Source organism: Pristiophorus japonicus, chromosome 10 (assembly GCF_044704955.1).
Source record: "Pristiophorus japonicus isolate sPriJap1 chromosome 10, sPriJap1.hap1, whole genome shotgun sequence".
Lineage (NCBI taxonomy): Eukaryota > Metazoa > Chordata > Chondrichthyes > Pristiophoridae > Pristiophorus > Pristiophorus japonicus.
This window is the reverse complement of record NC_091986.1, coordinates 198351680-198371828: the sequence shown is the minus strand read 5'-3', so window position 1 is coordinate 198371828 and position 20149 is coordinate 198351680. Positions and strand designations below refer to the sequence as shown.

The following is a 20149-nucleotide window of genomic DNA, read 5'->3' as shown; positions in this document are numbered from 1 at the left end:
AAAATGGAAACACCTGCAAGAATGACTACTTGATAACTGAGTCATCAGACACACCAGCCAGACTTTATTGTGTGATGTTGATCAGATGACTCACAGAAGAAGAGCCTGCCTTTATCGTTGTTCTGAGTACTATACCCATAATCAGCCATGTTCAATGGATTGATGATGTGTCCTGGCCTCTGTTGAGGTTGGTGCTGTGCATGGTTGCTAGCCTTCTAAATTTGAACTTGTGCTCATTTCTCAGGTGGAAGCACTGCAGGGTTACAGGGTCATAGATGTTGCATGTGGAAGTGGCGATGCACAGACTCTTTGTCTGACCGACGATGACATTGTCTGGTCCTGGGGAGACGGAGATTATGGAAAACTTGGAAGAGGAGGCAGCGATGGCTGTAAAGTTCCAATGAAGGTACAGGGAGTTTTTAAACTGAAGGTTTATTCATAGTACAGATAAATCCACACATTATATTTTTGTCTTGGGTCTGTTTTCATTTGTGTTGCTTTTTGCTAGGCTATATATATATTCATATTAACATTTTATTTTGACCCACATATTTACTCCAAATGAAAACTTTGAGAACAACTGTTCTGTATCAAAATTGAAGACAAAATAATTGGGGAAATAATGTAGTTAATTCACAACACTCTTCAAATGTATTCTGTATATTTCCTTAATTCAGTTTTATAGTCCACAATAGAAATGATTAGATGATGTTGCGAGACTTCTCTATTTTGAAAGCTTTAATAAACAGCCTTCAAAATCAAGAAGTCCTGTCGGTTTAGTACCTAAGCAGTTGTGTTACAATTATTGGAGACTAGCACATGTTGTTTATACAGAATCTTCATTTTTCTGTACTATAAAAGTTAGGCATTTTTTAAAGGTTAAAATTTCTTCCTCCATACCTGTGCACCTACCCTGTTCCTAACTTGGATCACACTTGGAGTACTGCGTGCAGTTCTGGTCACCGTATTATAAAAAGGATATAGAGGCACCGGAGAGGGTGTAGAGAAGATTTACAAGGATGATACCAGAAATGCGAGGGTATACATATCAGGAAAGGATTAACAGGCTGGGTCTCTTTTCCCTCTAAAAATGAAGGCTGAGGGGTGACCTAACCACGGTCTTTACAATTATGAAAGATTTTGATAGAGTGGATACAGAGAGAATGTTTCCACTTATGGGGAAGAACATAACTATAGCCCATCAATATAAGATAGTCACCAAGGAATCCAGTAGGGAATTCAGAAGAAACTTCTTTACCCAGAGAGTGGTGAGAATGTGGAACTTGCTACCACAGAGCGTGGTTGAAGCAAATAGTATAGATGTATTTAAGGGGAGACTACACAAGCTAATGAAGGAGAAGGGAATAGAGTTATGCAATGGATTTAGATGGGAAGGCTTGACTGGAGCATAAAGGGTTTAGTGCTGGCCGTTAAGGCCCGTTTTGGTGAAAAAATGGAGGCTGCCTTACTTCCGGCGGGTTCCGTGGCAGCTGCCGGTTTTGGCAGGTCAATGTCCTAGGGCGAGTGTTTGCTAGTGCTGTTGGGGAGGATTTAAACTAATATGGCAGGGGGATGGGAACCAATGCAGGGAGACAGAGGGAAACAAAAAGGAGGCAAAAGCAAAAGACAGAAAGGAGATGAGGAAAAGTGGAGGGCAGAGAAACCCAAGGCAAAGAACAAAAAGGGCCACTGTACAGCAAAATTCTAAAAGGACAAAGGGTGTTAAAAAAACAAGCCTGAAGGCTTTGTGTCTTAATGCAAGGAGTATCCGCAATAAGGTGGATTAATTAATTGTGCAAATAGATGTTAATAAATATGATGTGATTGGGATTACGGAGACGTGGCTCCAGGATGATCAGGGCTGGGAACTCAACATCCAGGGGTATTCAACATTCAGGAAGGATAGAATAAAAGGAAAAGGAGGTGGGGTAGCATTGTTGGTTAAAGAGGAGATTAATGCAATAGTTAGGAAAGACATTAGCTTGGATGATGTGGAATCTATATGGGTAGAGCTGCAGAACACCAAAGGGCAAAAAACATTAGTAGGAGTTGTGTACAGACCTCCAAACAGTAATAGGGATGTTGGGGAGGGCATCAAACAGGAAATTAGGGGTGCATGCAATAAAGGTGTAGCAGTTATAATGGGTGACTTTAATATGCACATAGATTGGGCTAGCCAAACTGGAAGCAATACGGTGGAGGAGGATTTCCTGGAGTGCATAAGGGATGGTTTTCTAGACCAATATGTTGAGGAACCAACTAGGGGGGAGGCCATCTTAGACTGGGTGTTGTGTAATGAGAGAGGATTAATTAGCAATCTCATTGTGCGAGGCCCCTTGGGGAAGAGTGACCATAATATGGTGGAATTCTGCATTAGGATGGAGAATGAAACAGTAAATTCAGAGACCATGGTCCAGAACTTAAAGAAGGGTAACTTTGAAGGTATGAGGCGTGAATTGGCTAGGATAGATTGGCGAATGATACTTAGGGGGTTGACTGTGGATGGGCAATGGCAGACATTTAGAGACCGCATGGATGAATTACAACAATTGTACATTCCTGTCTGGCGTAAAAATAAAAAAGGGAAGGTGGCTCAACCGTGGCTATCTAGGGAAATCAGGGATAGTATTAAAGCCAAGGAAGTGGCATACAAATTGGCCAGAAATAGCAGCGAACCTGGGGACTGGGAGAAATTTAGAACTCAGCAGAGGAGGACAAAGGGTTTGATTAGGGCAGGGAAAATGGAGTACGAGAAGAAGCTTGCAGGGAACATTAAGACGGATTGCAAAAGTTTCTATAGGTATGTAAAGAGAAAAAGGTTAGTAAAGACAAACGTAGGTCCCCTGCAGTCAGAATCAGGGGAAGTCATAACGGGGACCACAGAAATGGCAGACCAGTTGAACAAGTACTTTGGTTCGGTATTCACTAAGGAGGATACAAATAACCTTCCGGATATAAAAGGGGTCAGAGGGTCTAGTAAGGAGGGGGAACTGAAGGAAATCTTTATTAGTCGGGAAATTGTGTTGGGGAAATTGATGGGATTGAAGGCCGATAAATCCCCAGGGCCTGATGGACTGCATCCCAGAGTACTTAAGGAGGTGGCCTTGGAAATAGCGGATGCATTGACAGTCATTTTCCAACATTCCATAGACTCTGGATCAGTTCCTATGGAGTGGAGGGTAGCCAATGTAACCCCACTTTTTAAAAAAGGAGGGAGAGAGAAAGCAGGGAATTATAGACCGGTCAGCCTGACCTCAGTAGTGGGTAAAATGATGGAATCAATTATTAAGGATGTCATAGCAGTGCATCTGGAAAATGGTGACATGATAGGTCCAAGTCAGCATGGATTTGTGAAAGGGAAATCATGCTTGACAAATCTTCTGGAATTTTTTGAGGATGTTTCCAGTAAAGTGGACAAAGGAGAACCAGTTGATGTGGTATATTTGGACTTTCAGAAGGCTTTCGACAAGGTCCCACACAAGAGATTAATGTGCAAAGTTAAAGCACATGGGATTGGGGGTAGTGTGCTGACGTGGATTGAGAACTGGTTGTCAGACAGGAAGCAAAGAGTAGGAGTAAACGGGTACTTTTCAGAATGGCAGGCAGTGACTAGTGGGGTGCCGCAAGGTTCTGTGCTGGGGCCCCAGCTGTTTACATTGTACATTAATTATTTAGACGAGGGGATTAAATGCAGTATCTCCAAATTTGCGGATGACACTAAGTTGGGTGGCAGTGTGAGCTGCGAGGAGGATGCTATTAGGCTGCAGAGTGACTTGGATAGGTTAGGTGAGTGGACAAATGCATGACAGATGAAGTATAATGTGGATAAATGTGAGGTTATCCACTTTGGTGGTAAAAACAGAGAGACAGACTATTATCTGAATGGTGACAGATTAGGAAAAGGGAAGGTGCAACGAGACCTGTATGTCATGGTACATCAGTCATTGAAGGTTAGCATGCAGGTACAGCAGGCGGTTAAGAAAGCAAATGGCATGTTGGCCTTCATAGCGAGGGGATTTGAGTACAGGGGCAGGGAGGTGTTGCTACAGTTGTACAGGGCCTTGGTGAGGCCACACCTGGAGTATTGTGTACAGTTTTGGTCTCCTAACTTGAGGAAGGACATTCTTGCTATTGAGGGAGTGCAGCGAAGATTCACCAGACTGATTCCCGGGATGGCGGGACTGACCTATCAAGAAAGACTGGATCAACTGGGCTTGTATTCACTGGAGTTCAGAAGAATGAGAGGGGACCTCATAGAAACGTTTAAAATTCTGACGGGTTTAGACAGGTTAGATGCAGGAAGAATGTTCCCAATGTTGGGGAAGTCCTGAACCAGGGGTCACAGTCTGAGGATAAGGGGTAAGCCATTTAGGACCGAGATGAGGAGAAACTTCTTCACCCAGAGAGTGGTGAACCTGTGGAATTCTCTACCACAGAAAGTAGTTGAGGCCAATTCACTAAATATATTCAAAAAGGAGTTAGATGAAGTCCTTACTACTCGGGGGATCAAGGGGTATGGCGAGAAAGCAGGAATGGGGTACTGAAGTTTCATGTTCAGCCATGAACTCATTGAATGGAGGTGCAGGCTAGAAGGGCTGAATGGCCTGCTCCTGCACCTATTTTCTATGTTTCTATGTTTCTACTTGTGGTAAGTATTTTAATTAGCGGGAGAGTGACATCAATCAGTGTGCAAGGCCGAATTGACGCACGCTCATTCATTTTGGAGCTCGCTGCTCCTCTTACCGCCCTCTCCAAAGCACGCCCATGCGTGCTGCCGCTGACAGCGCAGAGAAAGCGGCAGTGAGCTGGATCCCATACAATGAACAGCTGCTGAGATAACTGTTAACTGTGGAGTGCTCAAACTATGTAATTCGATTTAAAAACTGCTTTCTGTCAGATGCATCAAATCTTCCCCCCCCCCCCCCCCTGCTCAGTCAAACATTACAGGCAGTAAATACTCTTTAAAATAAACTCTACTGCTCTACTGTACTACAGTTGTATGAAGCTCAGGGAAAACTTCAAACTGTATTTCCTTAAATTTTATACATTGGGCTTTCTAGTTTAAGAACTGATTAAAATAAGATGCAAAGTTTGGAAGTCTGTTTTTAAAAGGCATAACACCATTTCTAACCAAGAGTTCTTCAAAAGTCTGCGTTGTTAAAAAATTTAACTGAACTCTCTTCTGCACCATTTACATCAGTAAACTCCTGACCAAGAGGTTCATATTCCCTTTTTAAAATGTATTTCCATTGATGTCTCATGCAAAGGTTTAAGGATATCTGTGCCAGAGTCTTTATGTGGTGTTTGCAGTCACAGTACCTCGAGATCTGAGCCTGTGCTGTAAGAGCCGCTCTCTAGGGAATGAGTCCACTATGTGATAAGCAGGCTACTGACTGCTAGCTGCAAGCCAGTACATCCCCATTCTCCTCCCCCTCTAGCACCATGGTGGAGCACGAGCCCCCACACAGCAAATATATGGGTGAAAGATCTGTGGAGCTATGGCAGCCAGCGAAGGTGGGACTACCAGGCAGTCTGGTACACATCTGTGGACCGCACACAAGACCCAGACAAACTTCCGCGAAAGTAAGAGGGGAGCCATGGGCAAACAAATGCCTCGTGATGTGCCGTACGCACAATGCTCCAACCCTACAAGGGCCACCAGTGGACTCGATACCTCCTTACCCAGCAAATCCCAGGAGCCGTCACCAAATAATCTGAAACAGCACATTGCCCGAGAACGCCGCGCCGATCCTTCAGACGCGACCTTCGGTCTCCTGCTGAGATTAGCGTGGAAAGAACGTGTTGCACAAGAGATTCTCCGCTCCATTCAAATAAATCAGCAGGCAGCAGCCAAATACCAGTGCTGCCTGCGCTCCTTTTGTGGGCAGCTGTTAGCCTTGGCCCGCGGTGTCACCGGCTGTTCACCGGCCTAATCAAATTTCTAGGCCATATAGTCCTTCTGGAAACTTTGCAAATCCAGGATGTCCCGCATCATACACAGAGTGTTTTTTTTTAGGGGATTCCCATTCTTTTAGTCAGTCCCTCGGAGTTGAGGATGACTTGCTTCCACACTAAAATGAGTTCTAAGGTGACTGACGAGACCAATGCGGGATCTACAGACTCTGTCACAGGTGGGGCAGGTGGTGGTTGGTGGGATAGGTGGGTGAGGTGCTTGATTTGTCGTACGCTCCTTCCGCTGTTTGTCCTTGGCTTCCGCGTGCTCCCGCCGAAGAGACTCGAGGTGTTCGGCGCCTTCTCGAATGCTTCTCCTCCACTTTGAGCGGTCTTGGGCCAGGGATTCCCAAGATATCATACTTGCATCCCGCATCATACTTGCTGCATACATCACAAGCCTAGGTCTTAATCCTGCTATTACCGCACTCCTAACTTCTCATTTTAATAATTAATTCGAATTTATTCTCCCTTATCTGCATTGTCTTTCAGATTTGGCCCTCTCTGTCTTGGTGTCTGCTCAGACCAAACTCATCTCTAACTTATCTCAGCAAAAGTCATTTTAACCCAGAATTTTACTCGTCGGGCACTTGATTATTTAATCAAAGACTGAGAAGTTGGAGGAAATAAAATCACAAAATACAAGTGTGTGGAAACCTCGAAGTCCCGTCACAAAGCAGGAATCTATAAAAGTGTTCACTCTCAACTGCCGGGAGACCGATTTTCTAGTGTTTCTATGGCTTTGAGTGTCCTCTGCTGTTCGGTTTCAACTCTGTATAACTAATTTTAAATAACATGCATTTTATTTGTTCTAAATTCAATCTTTCACTATGTTTCCAGGTGATTAAGACCAGTCAGGTGGAGTATTAATAAAATTGATAACTTTTGGGTTTGCTCCTACTGATATATCTCATTATTTTCCCCAAATAGATTGATTCCCTAACTGGACTTGGTGTGGTTAAAGTGGAATGTGGATCACAATTTTCTGTGGCCTTAACTAAATCTGGATCTGTTTATACTTGGTAAGTATATATCTCTTACAGTCTGTATTTTTCTCACACAGCTGCTTTTATCAGTTCCTACAGACCTACAGAAGATTTTTTGTGTGCATGGTAAGATCGAGATTTTCTTTTTAACCAGTTCTTGCCTTTAGCAATCTCAAGTTCCCTTGCTGTTTGCCTCAGAAAAACCTCAATAAAATGAAAGTCAGTAGCAGGTGATTAGCATCCATTTTAATAATAACAACTTGCACTTATGTAGAATCAAAAATCTACAGCACAGCAGGAAGGCCATTTGTGTCTGTGCCGGCCGACTAAGAGCTATCTAGCTCTTGGTCCGAGCCCTGTAGGTTACGGCACTCCAAGTGCATATCCAAGTACTTTTTAAATGTGACGATGTTTCTGCCTCTACCACTCTTTCAGGCAGTGAGTTCCAGACCCTCACCTCCATCTGGGTGAAAAAGGTTCTCCTCTAATCCTTCTCCCAATTACTTTAAATCCATGTCCCCTGGATAACGACCTCTCTGCTAAGGAAAATATGTCCTTCCTATCCATTCTATCCAGGCCCCTCAATTATATATCTCAATTAAATCTCCCTGCAGCCTCCTACATACATAAGTACATAAGAAATAGGAACAGGAGTAGGCCATACGGCCCCTCGAGCCTGCTCTGCCATTCAATAAGATCAGGGCTGATCCGATCATGGACTCAGCTCCACTTCTCTGCCCGCTCCCCATAACCCCTTATTCCCTTATCGTTTAAGACACTGTCTATTTCTGTCTTAAATTTATTCACTATCCCAGCTTCCACAGCTCTCTGAGGCAGCGAATTCCACAGATTTATCACCCTCTGAGAAGAAATTTCTCCTCATCTCAGTTTTAAATGGGCGGCCCCTTATTCTAAGATCATGCCCTCTAGTTCTAGTCTCCCCCATCAGTGGAAACATCCTCTCTGCATCCACCTTGTCAAGCCCCCTCATAATCTTATACGTTTTGATAAGATCACCTCTCATACTTCTGAATTCCAGCGAGTAGAGGCCCAATCTACTCAACCTTTCCTCATAAGTCAACCCCTCATCCCCGGAATCAACCTCTGAACTGCCTCCAAAGCAAGTATATCCTTTCGTAAATATGGAAACCAAAACTGCACACAGTATTCCAGTTGTGGCCTCACCAATACCCTGTATAGCTGTAGCAAGACTTCCCTGCTTTTATACTCCATCCCCTTTGCAATAAAGGCCAAGATACCATTGGCCTTCCTGATCACTTGCTGTACCTGCAAACTAACCTTTTGTGCTTCATGCACAAGTACCCCCAGGTCCCGCTGTACTCCAACACTTTGCAATCTTTCTCCATTTAAATAATAACTTGCTCTTTGATTTTTTTTCTGCCAAGATGCATGACCTCACACTTTCCAACATTATACTCCATCTGGCAAATTTTTGCCCACTCACTTAGCCTGTCTATGTCCTTTTGCAGATTTTTTGTGTCCTCCTCACACATTGTTTTTCCTCCCATCTTTGTATCGTCAGCAAACTTGGCTACGTTACACTCAGTCGCTTCTTCCAAGTCGTTAATGTAGATTGTAAATAGTTGAGGTCCCAGCACTGATCCCTGCGGCACCCCACTAGTTACTGATTGCCAACCAGAGAATGAACCATTTATCCCGACTCTGTTTTCTGTTAGTTAGCCAATCCTCTATCCATGCTAATATATTACCTCCAACCCCATGAACTTTTATCTTTTGCAGAAGCCTTTTATGTGGCACCTTGTCAAATGCCTTCTGGAAGTCCAAATACACCACATCCACTGGTTCCCTTTTATCCACCCTGTTCGTTACATCCTCAAAGAATTCCAACAAATTTATCAAACATGACCTCCCCTTCATAAATCCATGCTGACTCTGCCTGACCAAATTTTGCTTTTCCAAATGTCCTGCAACTGCTTCTTTAATAATGGGCTCCAATATTTTCCCAACCATAGATGTCAGGCTAACTGGTCTATAGTTTCCTGCTTTTTGTCTGCCTCCTTTTTTAAACAGGGACATTACATTTGCAGTTTTCCAATCTGCTGGGACCTCCCCAGAATCAATGAAGTTTTGGTAAATCCCTGCCGCCACTTCTCTTAAGACACGAGGATGCAAGCCATCAGGTCCAGGGGATTTATCTGCCTTTAGTCCCATTATCTTACTGAGTACCACCTTCTTAGTGATTGTGATTGTGTTAAGTTCCTCCCGCCCCCCATAGCCCCTTGACTATCCACTGTTGGAATATTGTTAGTGTCCCCTACCATAAAGACTGATACAAAATCTGCCATTTCCATGTTCCCCATTACTAATTCCCCAGTCTCGTCCTCTAAGGGACCAACATTTACTTTAGCCACTCTTTTCCTTTTTATGGCCCCAAGTTTCCACACGATAAAAAACGGGCGCCCCTCCAAGCTGGGCGCCCGTTTTTCGCGCCGAAAATGGCGCCGGAAAAAAAACGTGCGATTCTGGAGCGCCCTGCAGCTCCATGTCTGCTTGGCGCGGCGCCCAGGGGGGCGGAGCCTACCACTCGTGCCGATTTTGTAAGTGGGAGGGGGCGGGTACCATTTCAATTAGTTTTTTTCCTGCTGGCAACCCTGCGCGTGCGCGTTGGAGCGTTCGCGCATGCGCAGTGTGAAGGAAACATTGGCACTCGGCCATTTTTGTAGTTCTTTGTAGCTGTTTAATTTTTGAACATTTTTTAATAAAAGCACATTGCCATCAGCACTGAGGCTTCTTGCAGCAGTGAGAAGGCTGCAGGAAGCCTCAGAAAGTTGAGGCAGCCGTTTCCCGACGGCCTCCCCCTAACCTTGCTGTCGGGAAATGGCTGCTGAACTTGTGAGGCTCCTGCAGCCTTCTCATTGTCTCCTCCCCCCCCCGCGGGAACGAACGGCTGCCTCAACTTGAGGCTTCCTGCAGCATTCTCCCTGGCTGAAGCACTTTCACACAGGTAGGAAGATGGTTTATTTAATCTTTTCTTTGCTTATAAATTTTTATTCAGGTTGGATTTATTTGTATAATATTTGTATAAGTATAAATAAGGATTTATTATAGAATTTAATGACTTCCCTCCCCCCCCCCCCCCCCCTCGTTCTGGACGCCTAATTTGTAACCTGCGCCTGATTTTTTGTTTTTTCAGTTCTATAAAAATCTTCACTTGCTCCATTCTAAGTTAGTTTGGAGTACGTTTTCACTGTGGAAACTTTGAAATCAGGCGTCAGTGGCCGGACACACCCCCTTTTGAAGAAAAAATTCTGTTCCAAAGTGGAACTGTTCTACCTGACTAGAACTGCAGAAAAAAAAACGTGGAGAATTGCGATTTCTAAGATAGTCCGTTCTCTACCAGTTGCTCCTAAAAAATCAGGCGCAAATCATGTGGAAACTTGGGCCCCATATACCTATTGAAACTCTTGCTATCTATTTTTATATTTCGTTCTAGTTTACTTTCATAGTCTGTCTTTCCTTTCTTAATCATTTTTTTAGTCATTCTTTGCTGGCTTTTAAAAGCTTCCCAATCTTCTGTCCTCTCACTAGTTTTGGCCACTTTGTATGTCCTTGTTTTTAATTGAATACCATCCTTTATTTCTTTAGTTAGCCACGGATGGCTGTCTTTTCTGTTACACCCTTTCCTCCTCACTGGAATATGTTTTTCTTGAGAGTTGTGAAATAACTCCTTAAATGTACACCACTGTTCATCAACCGTCCTACACTTTAATCTATTTTCCCAGTCCACTTTAGCCAACTTTGCCCTCATGCCTTCATAGTCTCCTTTATTTAAGCTGAGTACGCTGGTTAGAGACTTTCTCTTCCCTCCATCTGAATTTGAAATTCAATCATGCTAGGGGATCCTTTACTCGGAGATTGTTTATTAATCCTGTCTCGTTACACAGGACCAGATCTAAGATAGCTGTTCCAAAGAAAACAACCCCAGCCTCTTCAATCTTTCCTCATAGCTAAAATTCTCCAGTCTAGGCAACATCCCGTAAATCTCCTCTGTAGCCTCTAGTGCTATTGCATCTTTCCTGTAATGTGGTGACCAGAACTGCACGCAGTACTCTAACTGTGGCCTAATTAGTGTTTTATACAGTTCTAGCATAACCTCCCTGCTCTTATATTCTATGCCTCGGCTAACAAAGGAAAATTATTTGCCGCAGCTAATAAAGGAAAGGAAATAAATAAATGTAGCTACATTAATGCAGAAAAAGATATCCAGGTGCTTCACAGGCGTAAATAAAAACATGGACGCTGAGCCTAAGGGGTGTTACCAAAGCGTGGTCAAAAAGGTGCGTTTTAAGGAGTGTCTTAAATGAGGAAAGAGTTAGAAGGAAGGGAAAAGCATGAGATAAAAGTTAGCAGTTTAGAAGGGAAAGCTTTAGGTATATTGGGATTAAAATGGTAGAAACATTAAAAGAAGTTAAACTGGATGATAGTTAAACTAGGAAAAATTGCTGAACCGACTGCAGTCTACTAACTTTTGCTTGTGTATTCTATGCCTTCCAGTCTGTGTACGTTTTGGGCACTCTATTATAGGAAGGTAGTAAATGTAATGGAAGAGTGTCAGAGTATGTTCACTAGGATGTTAGTGGTGAGGGATTACAGTTATGGAGAGACGTGAGAAATCGGGACTTACTTCATTAGAGCGGAAACGTTTGAAGAGTGACCTGACGGTTTCAAGATTATGAAGGTTTATAATAAAGTAAATAGTAATAGATTGCTTCCACTGGTCAGTGAGATGCTAACAAGACAGCAAAAATTTAAGACCATCATCAAAAGAATTAGAGGGGAGGTTAGAAAATCCATCTTTAAACAGTGGAATTCTCTGCCAAAGATGTAAGAGCAGGAATAGGCCAATTCAACCACTTAAGCCTGTTCAGTTAGATGATGAATGATCTGTACCTCAACTCCATGCATCCTATCGATCTTGGTCTTAAATTTCAATTGGCCCACATCCACAGCCTTTTGAGGGAGCAAATTTCAGATTTCCACTATCCTTTATACCCTAAATGGCCTAGCTTTAATTTTAAGATGATTCCATCACTGTAACAGAGTTAATAAAGTCTTTCAACATGATTTAGGTGGACGTTGTTCAGGTTTAGGAATCCTTAATGCTTCTCTGGCTGGCATGAACAGTTTATCAGATCAGTGCTCTCTGTTTCCTCCCACTCCCCAAGGCACCTTCCTCTGTTGTAACGTAGTGCAATGCCGCTGTCCCACGGTGAAGGCCTTGGCAGGTTTGAATAATGAGCATACCAAGATGTAAATCTGACTCCTAATTGAGAAGCAGGATCTTGCCCTTTATGCTGCAGATCAGAATAAATGCTTGCAATTTACACTATTATTCATACAATGCTGGCCAATATTAATCTCGCAACCAACATCACTAAAACAAATTATCTGGTCATTATCGCATTGCTGTATGTGGGGTCTTGCTGTGTATAAATAGGCTGCCGCAATTCCTATATTACAACAGTGACTACACTTCAGAAGTACATATTGGTTGTAAAGGACTTTGGAGTGTCCTATGGTGGTGAAAGGTGCTATATAAATGCAAGCTTTTCCTTTTCCTTTTTTCCTTCCCTCAAACAGTGTGACATCGATTCATTTGATTTACTGGTATTGGTTCGTGCAATTGATTCTCGTACCAAGAATTCAGTAGTACAATTTTTTAAAACTGAGTTGCTAAGTTCTTAATCATGTAGTGAATAATTATTTTGTTTCACAGGGGTAAAGGTGACTACCATAGGTTGGGTCATGGTTCTGATGACCATGTCAGGAGACCTCGGCAAGTCCAGGGTTTACAAGGAAAGAAGGTGATTGCAATTGCAACTGGATCTTTGCATTGCGTATGTTGCACTGAGGATGGTAAGACTTAGAGTATTTGAAAGGCTTTTAGACAAGGTAATGCAGGCCGACTTAACTACTGCACTCATGGGAGTTTGACGCACACAACTTTAATTATAAAATTGACTGTCAGCAGTGTTATTGTATATATGAATGCTTAACCAGCTTGTTTCAAATTCCCCTCTCTGATATTTTAATAGGTGTCAATCTCTAATATTGGTTAATGCCCCTGTTAAAATAATGCAGAGAAATTTGATTCAAAGGTGTTGAGCATTTGTATGATATTACCAGTGGCATAAGTACCAGGCTTCTTTATGTCAAATATGTTGTATCTTATTTGTTAACTGTGCTGAAGCTATATTCTGTGGTCACCCATCTTTAATTTGCTTCATTAGGGATAGAAGCAAGTGGATCAATTTCTTCCTATTAGGAATGAGACGGATTTTTTTCCTTCTGAATTACTGATGTGTAAAAAGTTGTGAAACAAAAAATGATGTGGGGAATGTTGATTAGGGATTCTGAGGTCAGTTTAGGTGGAGTGGGAAAGGAGGGCACATCAAAAAGACAAATTTGATTTTATGTTCATCACTAATTTTTTTAAGGTGACTCCAACTAATTCATTATATCTGGTCTAACTCTTTGAAATTTATACTTGTAAAAATATAGACAACAATTACAAAATTGAAAGTGATGACAATGGTTTCAGTCTCTATTTTGTATTTGATTTTCATTAGTTTGTATGAAGCGTATTTTCAGTGAAAATGTGTTATTTGATTAGGGATGAAGAGTGCAGTTCACAAAAGCAATTTAAACTTCAAATATAATGTGCACCATTAAATTATGGAGCTAGGGCAAAATTTAACTCTGTACCTGTACTTGGTATTTGATGTCAGCCTTGGCCCAGTGATAACACTCCTCTGAATCAGAAGCTTGTGGATCCAAGCATTACTTCAGAGAGTGGAACATATAACTTAGACTGGCATTTAAGTTCAATACTACAGCCAGACGTGCTGTATTTTGTTCAAGATGTCCAACTGAGGTCCTGCTCGGGTGGACATAAAAGAGCCAATGCCACTTTTCGAAGAGCCAATGCCACTTTTAGAAGAAGAGCTGGGAAGTTTACCTGGTATCCTAGCCAATGTTTGTCTCTCAACCAACACCACTAAAATTAAATTTCCTGGTCATTTATCTCAGCTATTTGTTGCTAAATTGGCTGCCACATTTGCTTATGTTGCAACAGTGACTAAAGTTCAAAAAGTACTTCATTGGCTTTGAAGCATTTTGGGATGTTTTGAGAATGTGAAAGGCAGTACTTACACAAACGTCTTTTCATTAAAGAGAAAATATTTTCAGTCTGTGCTGTATTAGGTGACTTCAGCTTGGCAGCATTTCCAGTACAGTTTGTCTCGGCAACCCTGGGTTAAGGGATTCCCCCACTCCATTAAATAGCCTGCTGTTGCTCACTGTCCAGGCTCACTCATCAACAGTGGCCAATTGGGCAAGGTACTGGAGGGCACTCGTACCCTGTAAGCCAGCAAAGGAGTCTGTGCTTTCAGGAGAGGAGGAAAGTGCAAATATACTGCATATCCTCATTGTTTCATGTAAAAATTGACTTGTGTATTAAGTTTTCTATTTCCTTTCCTAACAAGGAGAAGTTTACACATGGGGAGACAATGATGAAGGGCAGCTTGGAGATGGAACCACCAATGCCATCCAGCGGCCCCGCTTGGTTGCTGCACTACAGGGTAAAAAGATAAATCGTGTTGCATGTGGCTCAGCCCACACCCTGGCATGGTCGACCAGCAAGCCTGCCAATGCAGGCAAGCTTCCATCACAGGTTAGTTAATAGCATTGGCAATTAATGAAAGCGTCTTTGTAAGTTAATTGTACAGCAGAGCATGCTAATGTGTCGATAAGGTGTCCCGTGAAGTGACGAGGCTCCATGTCTGATAGTCTTCATCTGCTGAGTTCACAAGCTCAGTCAGAATTCTCTAGGCAAACATGGAGTTGAGGTGAATGTGTTTACCAAGAAAGGAAGGAAGAATCAGAAGGCAATTAACTCTTGTTGCTGTGCTCACCTACACTCTTACAGCCTGGTCACCAAATGGTGGCAGCAAGATAATGCCCATCTTGGTCAGGTCGGTTTTGAAATTGGTAACATTACTTGGAGACAGGAACTTGGAAAAATTAGCATCTTTAGAAAATAACATTTGTAAATCTGTTGATATCTCTTGTGTATTTAAGATTCCAATGGAATACAACTACCTCCAGGAAATCCCAATAATCTCATTGCGAAATAGACTGTTACTACTGCATCATATCTCCGAACTCTTTTGTCCCTGCATTCCAATGTTTGACTTGGAAGGCCGACTTGATGAAACCGGACAAGGCCCATCAGTTGGACTTGATACTTTACGTGGAATATTAATATCACAGGGCAAGGTAAGATCCTGTGCTTACAGAGGGCTCAGCTTTTGTGGGATAGCCTTTTTCATCCAATGGCATATATGCATTGTAAACTAATGTAGAGGGCGTAAGGAGAGATCAGCAGCAGCTCTGCCTTCATTTACACTATCTCAATCAGTATCAATCACAGCACTGGCAGAGCCTGTGGGGGAAGTATTTTTTGAAATAGTTAAAAATGAAATAATTGCAGTAAAAGTTAAGCGGGTTAACTCACAGCCGAAAGGTTTTTGAGAGGGTAATTAGTGCAAATTGTTTCCACTGGTTCACAAATCGATAACTAGAGGACAAGGTCTAATGGGCTCAATTTTCCCCAGTGATTTGCACCGTTTTTTTTGAGCAGGCTGCTTTTTCTGGCCTAACTTAAAATTCCACAGTTTCCCCAATCAATTTGCACCAGCGTAACTCAATTAGTTACGTTTTTTTTAGGTACCTTTTTTTTTCATCCAAAGGTGGTGTAACCAGCCACCTATGCCAATTCTGGCCATTTAGTGAATTTTAGCCAGCTGATAGTTACTCCATTTCTGCTTAGGCCAGCGTATGTGGCCTCTCGCTGGGGCGGGGGGGTCGGGAGGGCGCTGAGGTGGGGGAGGGGGGGCAGCGGCGGGGGAGGGCGCGGGGGGTCACGGAGTGTGGCGAGAGGAGAGGACACAACTGCGGCCATTTCAGCGACGTCAACGTGTTTTTTTTTCTGCGCATGCGTTTTTTGCCGCAGACCGCAGGCTCCACCCCCCCCGAGGCGATGCTGCACGGCTCCGGATTACAGTAGAAACATCGGGGAAAGTTTGGACATGTTTTTCTAGCGCATTTCTGCACCTAAATAAGCGGTGTAACTCTGACAATACGCCAGAAAACGGGCTTGGGGAAATTTGAGCCCAATGATTCTCACTTGAAGACCCAAGGGAGAAGTTAGAGGAAATTTTCACACACTGAGGGCTATTAGAACATGAAATACTTTACTACAAGTGACATTTGAGGCAGAGACTGTAACATCATTTAAAATAGAATTGGATATACTTGAAAAGGAAGACTATGGGGAAGGAGCAGGGAAACATAGAAACATAGAAAATAGGTGCAGGAGTAGGCCATTCGGCTCTTTGAGCATGCACCACCATTCGATAAGATCATGGCCGATCTTGCTTTCTCTCCATACCCCTTGATCCCCTTAGCCGTAAGGGCCATATCTAACTCCTTCTTGAATATATCCAATGAACTGGCATCAACAACTCTCTGCGGTAGGGAATTCCACAGGTTAACAACTCTCTGAGTGAAGAAGTTTCTCCTCATCTCAGTCCTAAATAGCCTACCCCTTATCCGAAAACTGTGTTCCCTGGTTCTGGACTTGCCCAACATAGGAAACAATCTACCCGCATCTAACCTGTCCCGTCCCGTCAGAATCTTGTATGTTTCTATGAGATTCCCCCCTCATTCTTCTAAACTCCAATGTATAAAGGCCCAGTTGATCCAGTCTCTCCTCACATGTCAGTCCAGCCATCCCGGGAATCAGTCTGGTGAACCTTCGCTGCACTCCCTCAATAGCAAGAATGTCCTTCCTCAGATTAGGAGACCAACACTGAACACAATATTCCAGGTGAGGCCTCACCAAGGCCTTATACAACTGCAGTAAGACCTCCCTGCTCCGATACTCAAATCCCCTAGCTATGAAGGCCAACATACCATTTGCTGCCTTTACCGCCTGCTGTACCTGTATGCCAACTTTCAATGACTGATGAACCATGACACCCAGGTCTCGTTGCACCTCCCCTTTTCCTAATCTGCCACCATTCTGATAATCTATCTTTGCGTTTTTGCCCCCAAAGTAGATAACCTCACATTTATACACATTATACTGCATCTGCCATGCATTTTCCCACTCACCTAACCTGTCTAAGTTACCCTGCAGCCTCTTAGGATCCCCCTCACAGCTCACACCGCCACCCAGTTTAGTGTCATCTGCAAACTTGGAGATATTACACTCAATTCCTTCATCCAAATCATTGATGTATATTGTAAAGAGCTTGGGGTCCCAGCACTGAGCCCTGCGGCACTCCACTAGTCACTGCCTGCCATTCTGAAAAGGACTCGTTTATCCCGACTCTCTGCTTCCTGCCTGCCAACCAGTTCTGTATCCACGTCAATATATTACCCCCAATACCATGTGCTTTGATTTTGCACACCAATCTCTTGTGTGGGACCTTGTCAAAAGCCTTTTGAAAGTCAAAATACACCACATCCACTGGTTCTCCCTTGTCCACGCTATTAGTTACATCCTCAAAAAATTCCAGAAGGTTTGTCAAGCATGCTTTCCCCTTCATAAATCCATGCTGACTTGGACCGATCCTGTCACTGCTTTCCAAATGTGCTGCTATTTCATCCTTAATAATTGATTCCAACATTTTCCCCACCACTGGTGTCAGGCTAACCGGTCTATAATTACCCGCTTTCTCTCTCCCTCTCTTTTTAAAAAGTGGTGTTACATTAGCTACCCTCCAGTCCATAGGAACTGATCCCGTGTCGATAGACTGATGGAAAATGATCACCAATGCATTCACTATTTCTAGGGCCACTTCATTAAGTACTCTGGGATGCAGACTATCAGGCCCCGGGAATTTATCGGCCTTCAATCCCATCAATTTCCCTCACACAATTTCCCACCGAATAAGGATTTCCTTCAGTTCCTCCTCACTAGACCCTCGGTCCCCTAGCACTTCTGGAAGGTTATTTGTGTCTTCCTTCGTGAAGACAGAACCAAAGTATTTGTTCAATTGGTCTGCCATTTCTTTGTTCCCCCATTATAAATTCACCTGAATCTGACTGCAAGGGACCTGCGTTTGTCTTCACAAATCTTTTTCTCTTCACATATCAATAGAAGCTTTTGTAGTCAGTTTTTATGTTCCCGGCAAGCTTCTTCTCATACTCTATTTTCCCCCTCTTAATTAAACCCTTAGTCCTCCTCTGCTGAATTCTAAATTTCTCCCAGTCCTCGGATCTGCTGCTTTTTCTGGCCAATTTATATGCCTCTTCCTTGGATTTAACACTATCCTTAATTTCCCTTGTTAGCCACGGTTGAGCCACCTTCCCCGTTTTATTTTTACTCCAGACAGGGATGTACAATTGCTGGAGTTCATCCATGTGATCTTTAAATGTTTGCCATTGCCTTTAACCCTTTAAGTATCATTTGCCAGTCTATTCTAGCCAATTCACGTCTCATACCATCGAAGTTACCTTTCCTTAAGTTCAGGAATTAACTGTGTCACTCTCCATCTTAATAAAGAATTCTACCATATTATGGTCACTCTTCCCCAAGGGGCCTCGCACAACAAGATTGCTAATTAGTCCTTTCTCATTACACATCACCCAGTCTAGGATGGCCAGCCCTCTAGTTGGTTCCTCGACATATTGGTCTAGAAAACCATCTCTAATACACTCCAGGAAATCCTCCTCCATCGCATTGCTACCAGTTTGGTTAGCCCAATCAATATGTAGATTAAAGTCACCCATGATAACTGCTGTACCTTTATTGCATGCATTCCTAATTTCTTGTTTGATGCTGTCCCCAACCTTACTGCTACTGTTGGGATTAGGGTTGACAACTCCAGGTGAGGAACTAGCACAGTGAAATTATGTTCTTTGTTTTTTGCATAAATTCTGTGATTTAAGTCAGAACAATTTTCATGACTTATTATCAGACTATCCTATTTGCTTTCTTAGAGCAGTTCATTCATAGTTGCTTCTCTAGCAGCGTCCTAACCACTTCACCATTTTATTGCAGGAAGCTGCTTTCCGCAAGGTAGTCCAGGCAACAATGGTGCGAGATCGACAGCATGGGCCTGTTGTGGAGCTTAACAGAATCCAGGTACAATCGTGCAGCAGAAAACCCAGTAAAACTTTAAACTGGAAGCCCGACCTTTCCAGCAGCTATTCTTGACATTTACACCTCGAGGTTATGCGAGCAATACATTTGGGCAGTAGCACATGATTAAGTTTAATAGCACTCCACTTTTTCTTTGATACAAAACCAGAGAATGCTGGAAATCTCAGTGGGTCAGGCAGCATCTGTGGAGAGAGAAAAACAGAGTTAATGTTTCGGGTCGTCGCTGAGATTTCCAGTGTTCTCTGTTTTTATTTCAGATTCCAGCATCTGCAATATTTTGCTTTTGTACCACTTTTTCTTTGAGTAAATTGTCCTTTGGCTCCCAATTTAACTTCATTTTTGTGGTTGGATAATATTTTGTCAAAGAAGAGCGCTTTTGTTTTTAAATGAGTTTAGACAGGAATCCAGTGGGACATCTGATTCCTTCCTTGCATCTCAGAACCGATAAACATCACTTGCGCTGAGTAAGTTTATTTGAATTGCTGAGGACAGTGACTTTTACTCTTGTGCTTTGCGACTGCTGTTTCAGAAGTCCATTTTATTAGATGTTGAGTTTTTAGTTGTGATAAAGAATGCTTTTAACTGAGAAACTTGCGTAAAGGGCCAAGGCTCCATAGTACAGGACATTGCCAAGGTTGATGAGAGTTTGAGTCATATCAAGAAGTGGTCATTAGGTTTTAAGCTTTAAGATTGTAGGAAGAAGAGAAGATTGAGGTTAGTAAAGCAGTTCCACAGTCTTGAGGATCTAGGTTATAATGAGTTAAGTAGAAGACAGCTGGGTATGACTGGATTTAAGAAGAAGGAAGAGCATGTAGGGATATGTTTATTTGGAGCCTAAGTGCAAAAGAGAAGAGTTCAGAGCAGCAGTAATCATTAGTATTTTCAGTAAAATAGAGGACTAGACAGGTTGTTACCAAAGGGAGGAAGAGACTAAATGGAGGCTGGAAAAGGATTGCCTGTTGGTTAAGTATTTTCTGAATCCTGTCTTGAAGAGCTT

At 42.8% G+C, this 20149-nt stretch overlaps 1 protein-coding gene across 10 annotated transcripts in view; it reads left to right on the top strand.

Annotated features, from left to right (window-relative positions):
- herc2 (HECT and RLD domain containing E3 ubiquitin protein ligase 2) overlaps positions 1–20149 on the top strand; it is a 286911-nt gene that overhangs the window by 250279 nt on the left and 16483 nt on the right. For 8 of the 10 annotated variants that reach the window (XM_070892467.1, XM_070892465.1, XM_070892463.1 and 5 more), the window contains 6 exons: positions 245–406; positions 6883–6974; positions 12697–12836; positions 14465–14652; positions 15060–15257; positions 19051–19134. In XM_070892467.1, the coding sequence (XP_070748568.1) occupies positions 245–406; positions 6883–6974; positions 12697–12836; positions 14465–14652; positions 15060–15257; positions 19051–19134 (864 nt within the window). The remainder of the gene's footprint in view (positions 1–244; positions 407–6882; positions 6975–12696; positions 12837–14464; positions 14653–15059; positions 15258–19050; positions 19135–20149) is intronic. The other 2 variants (XM_070892466.1, XM_070892458.1) reach the window with 1 other exon arrangement.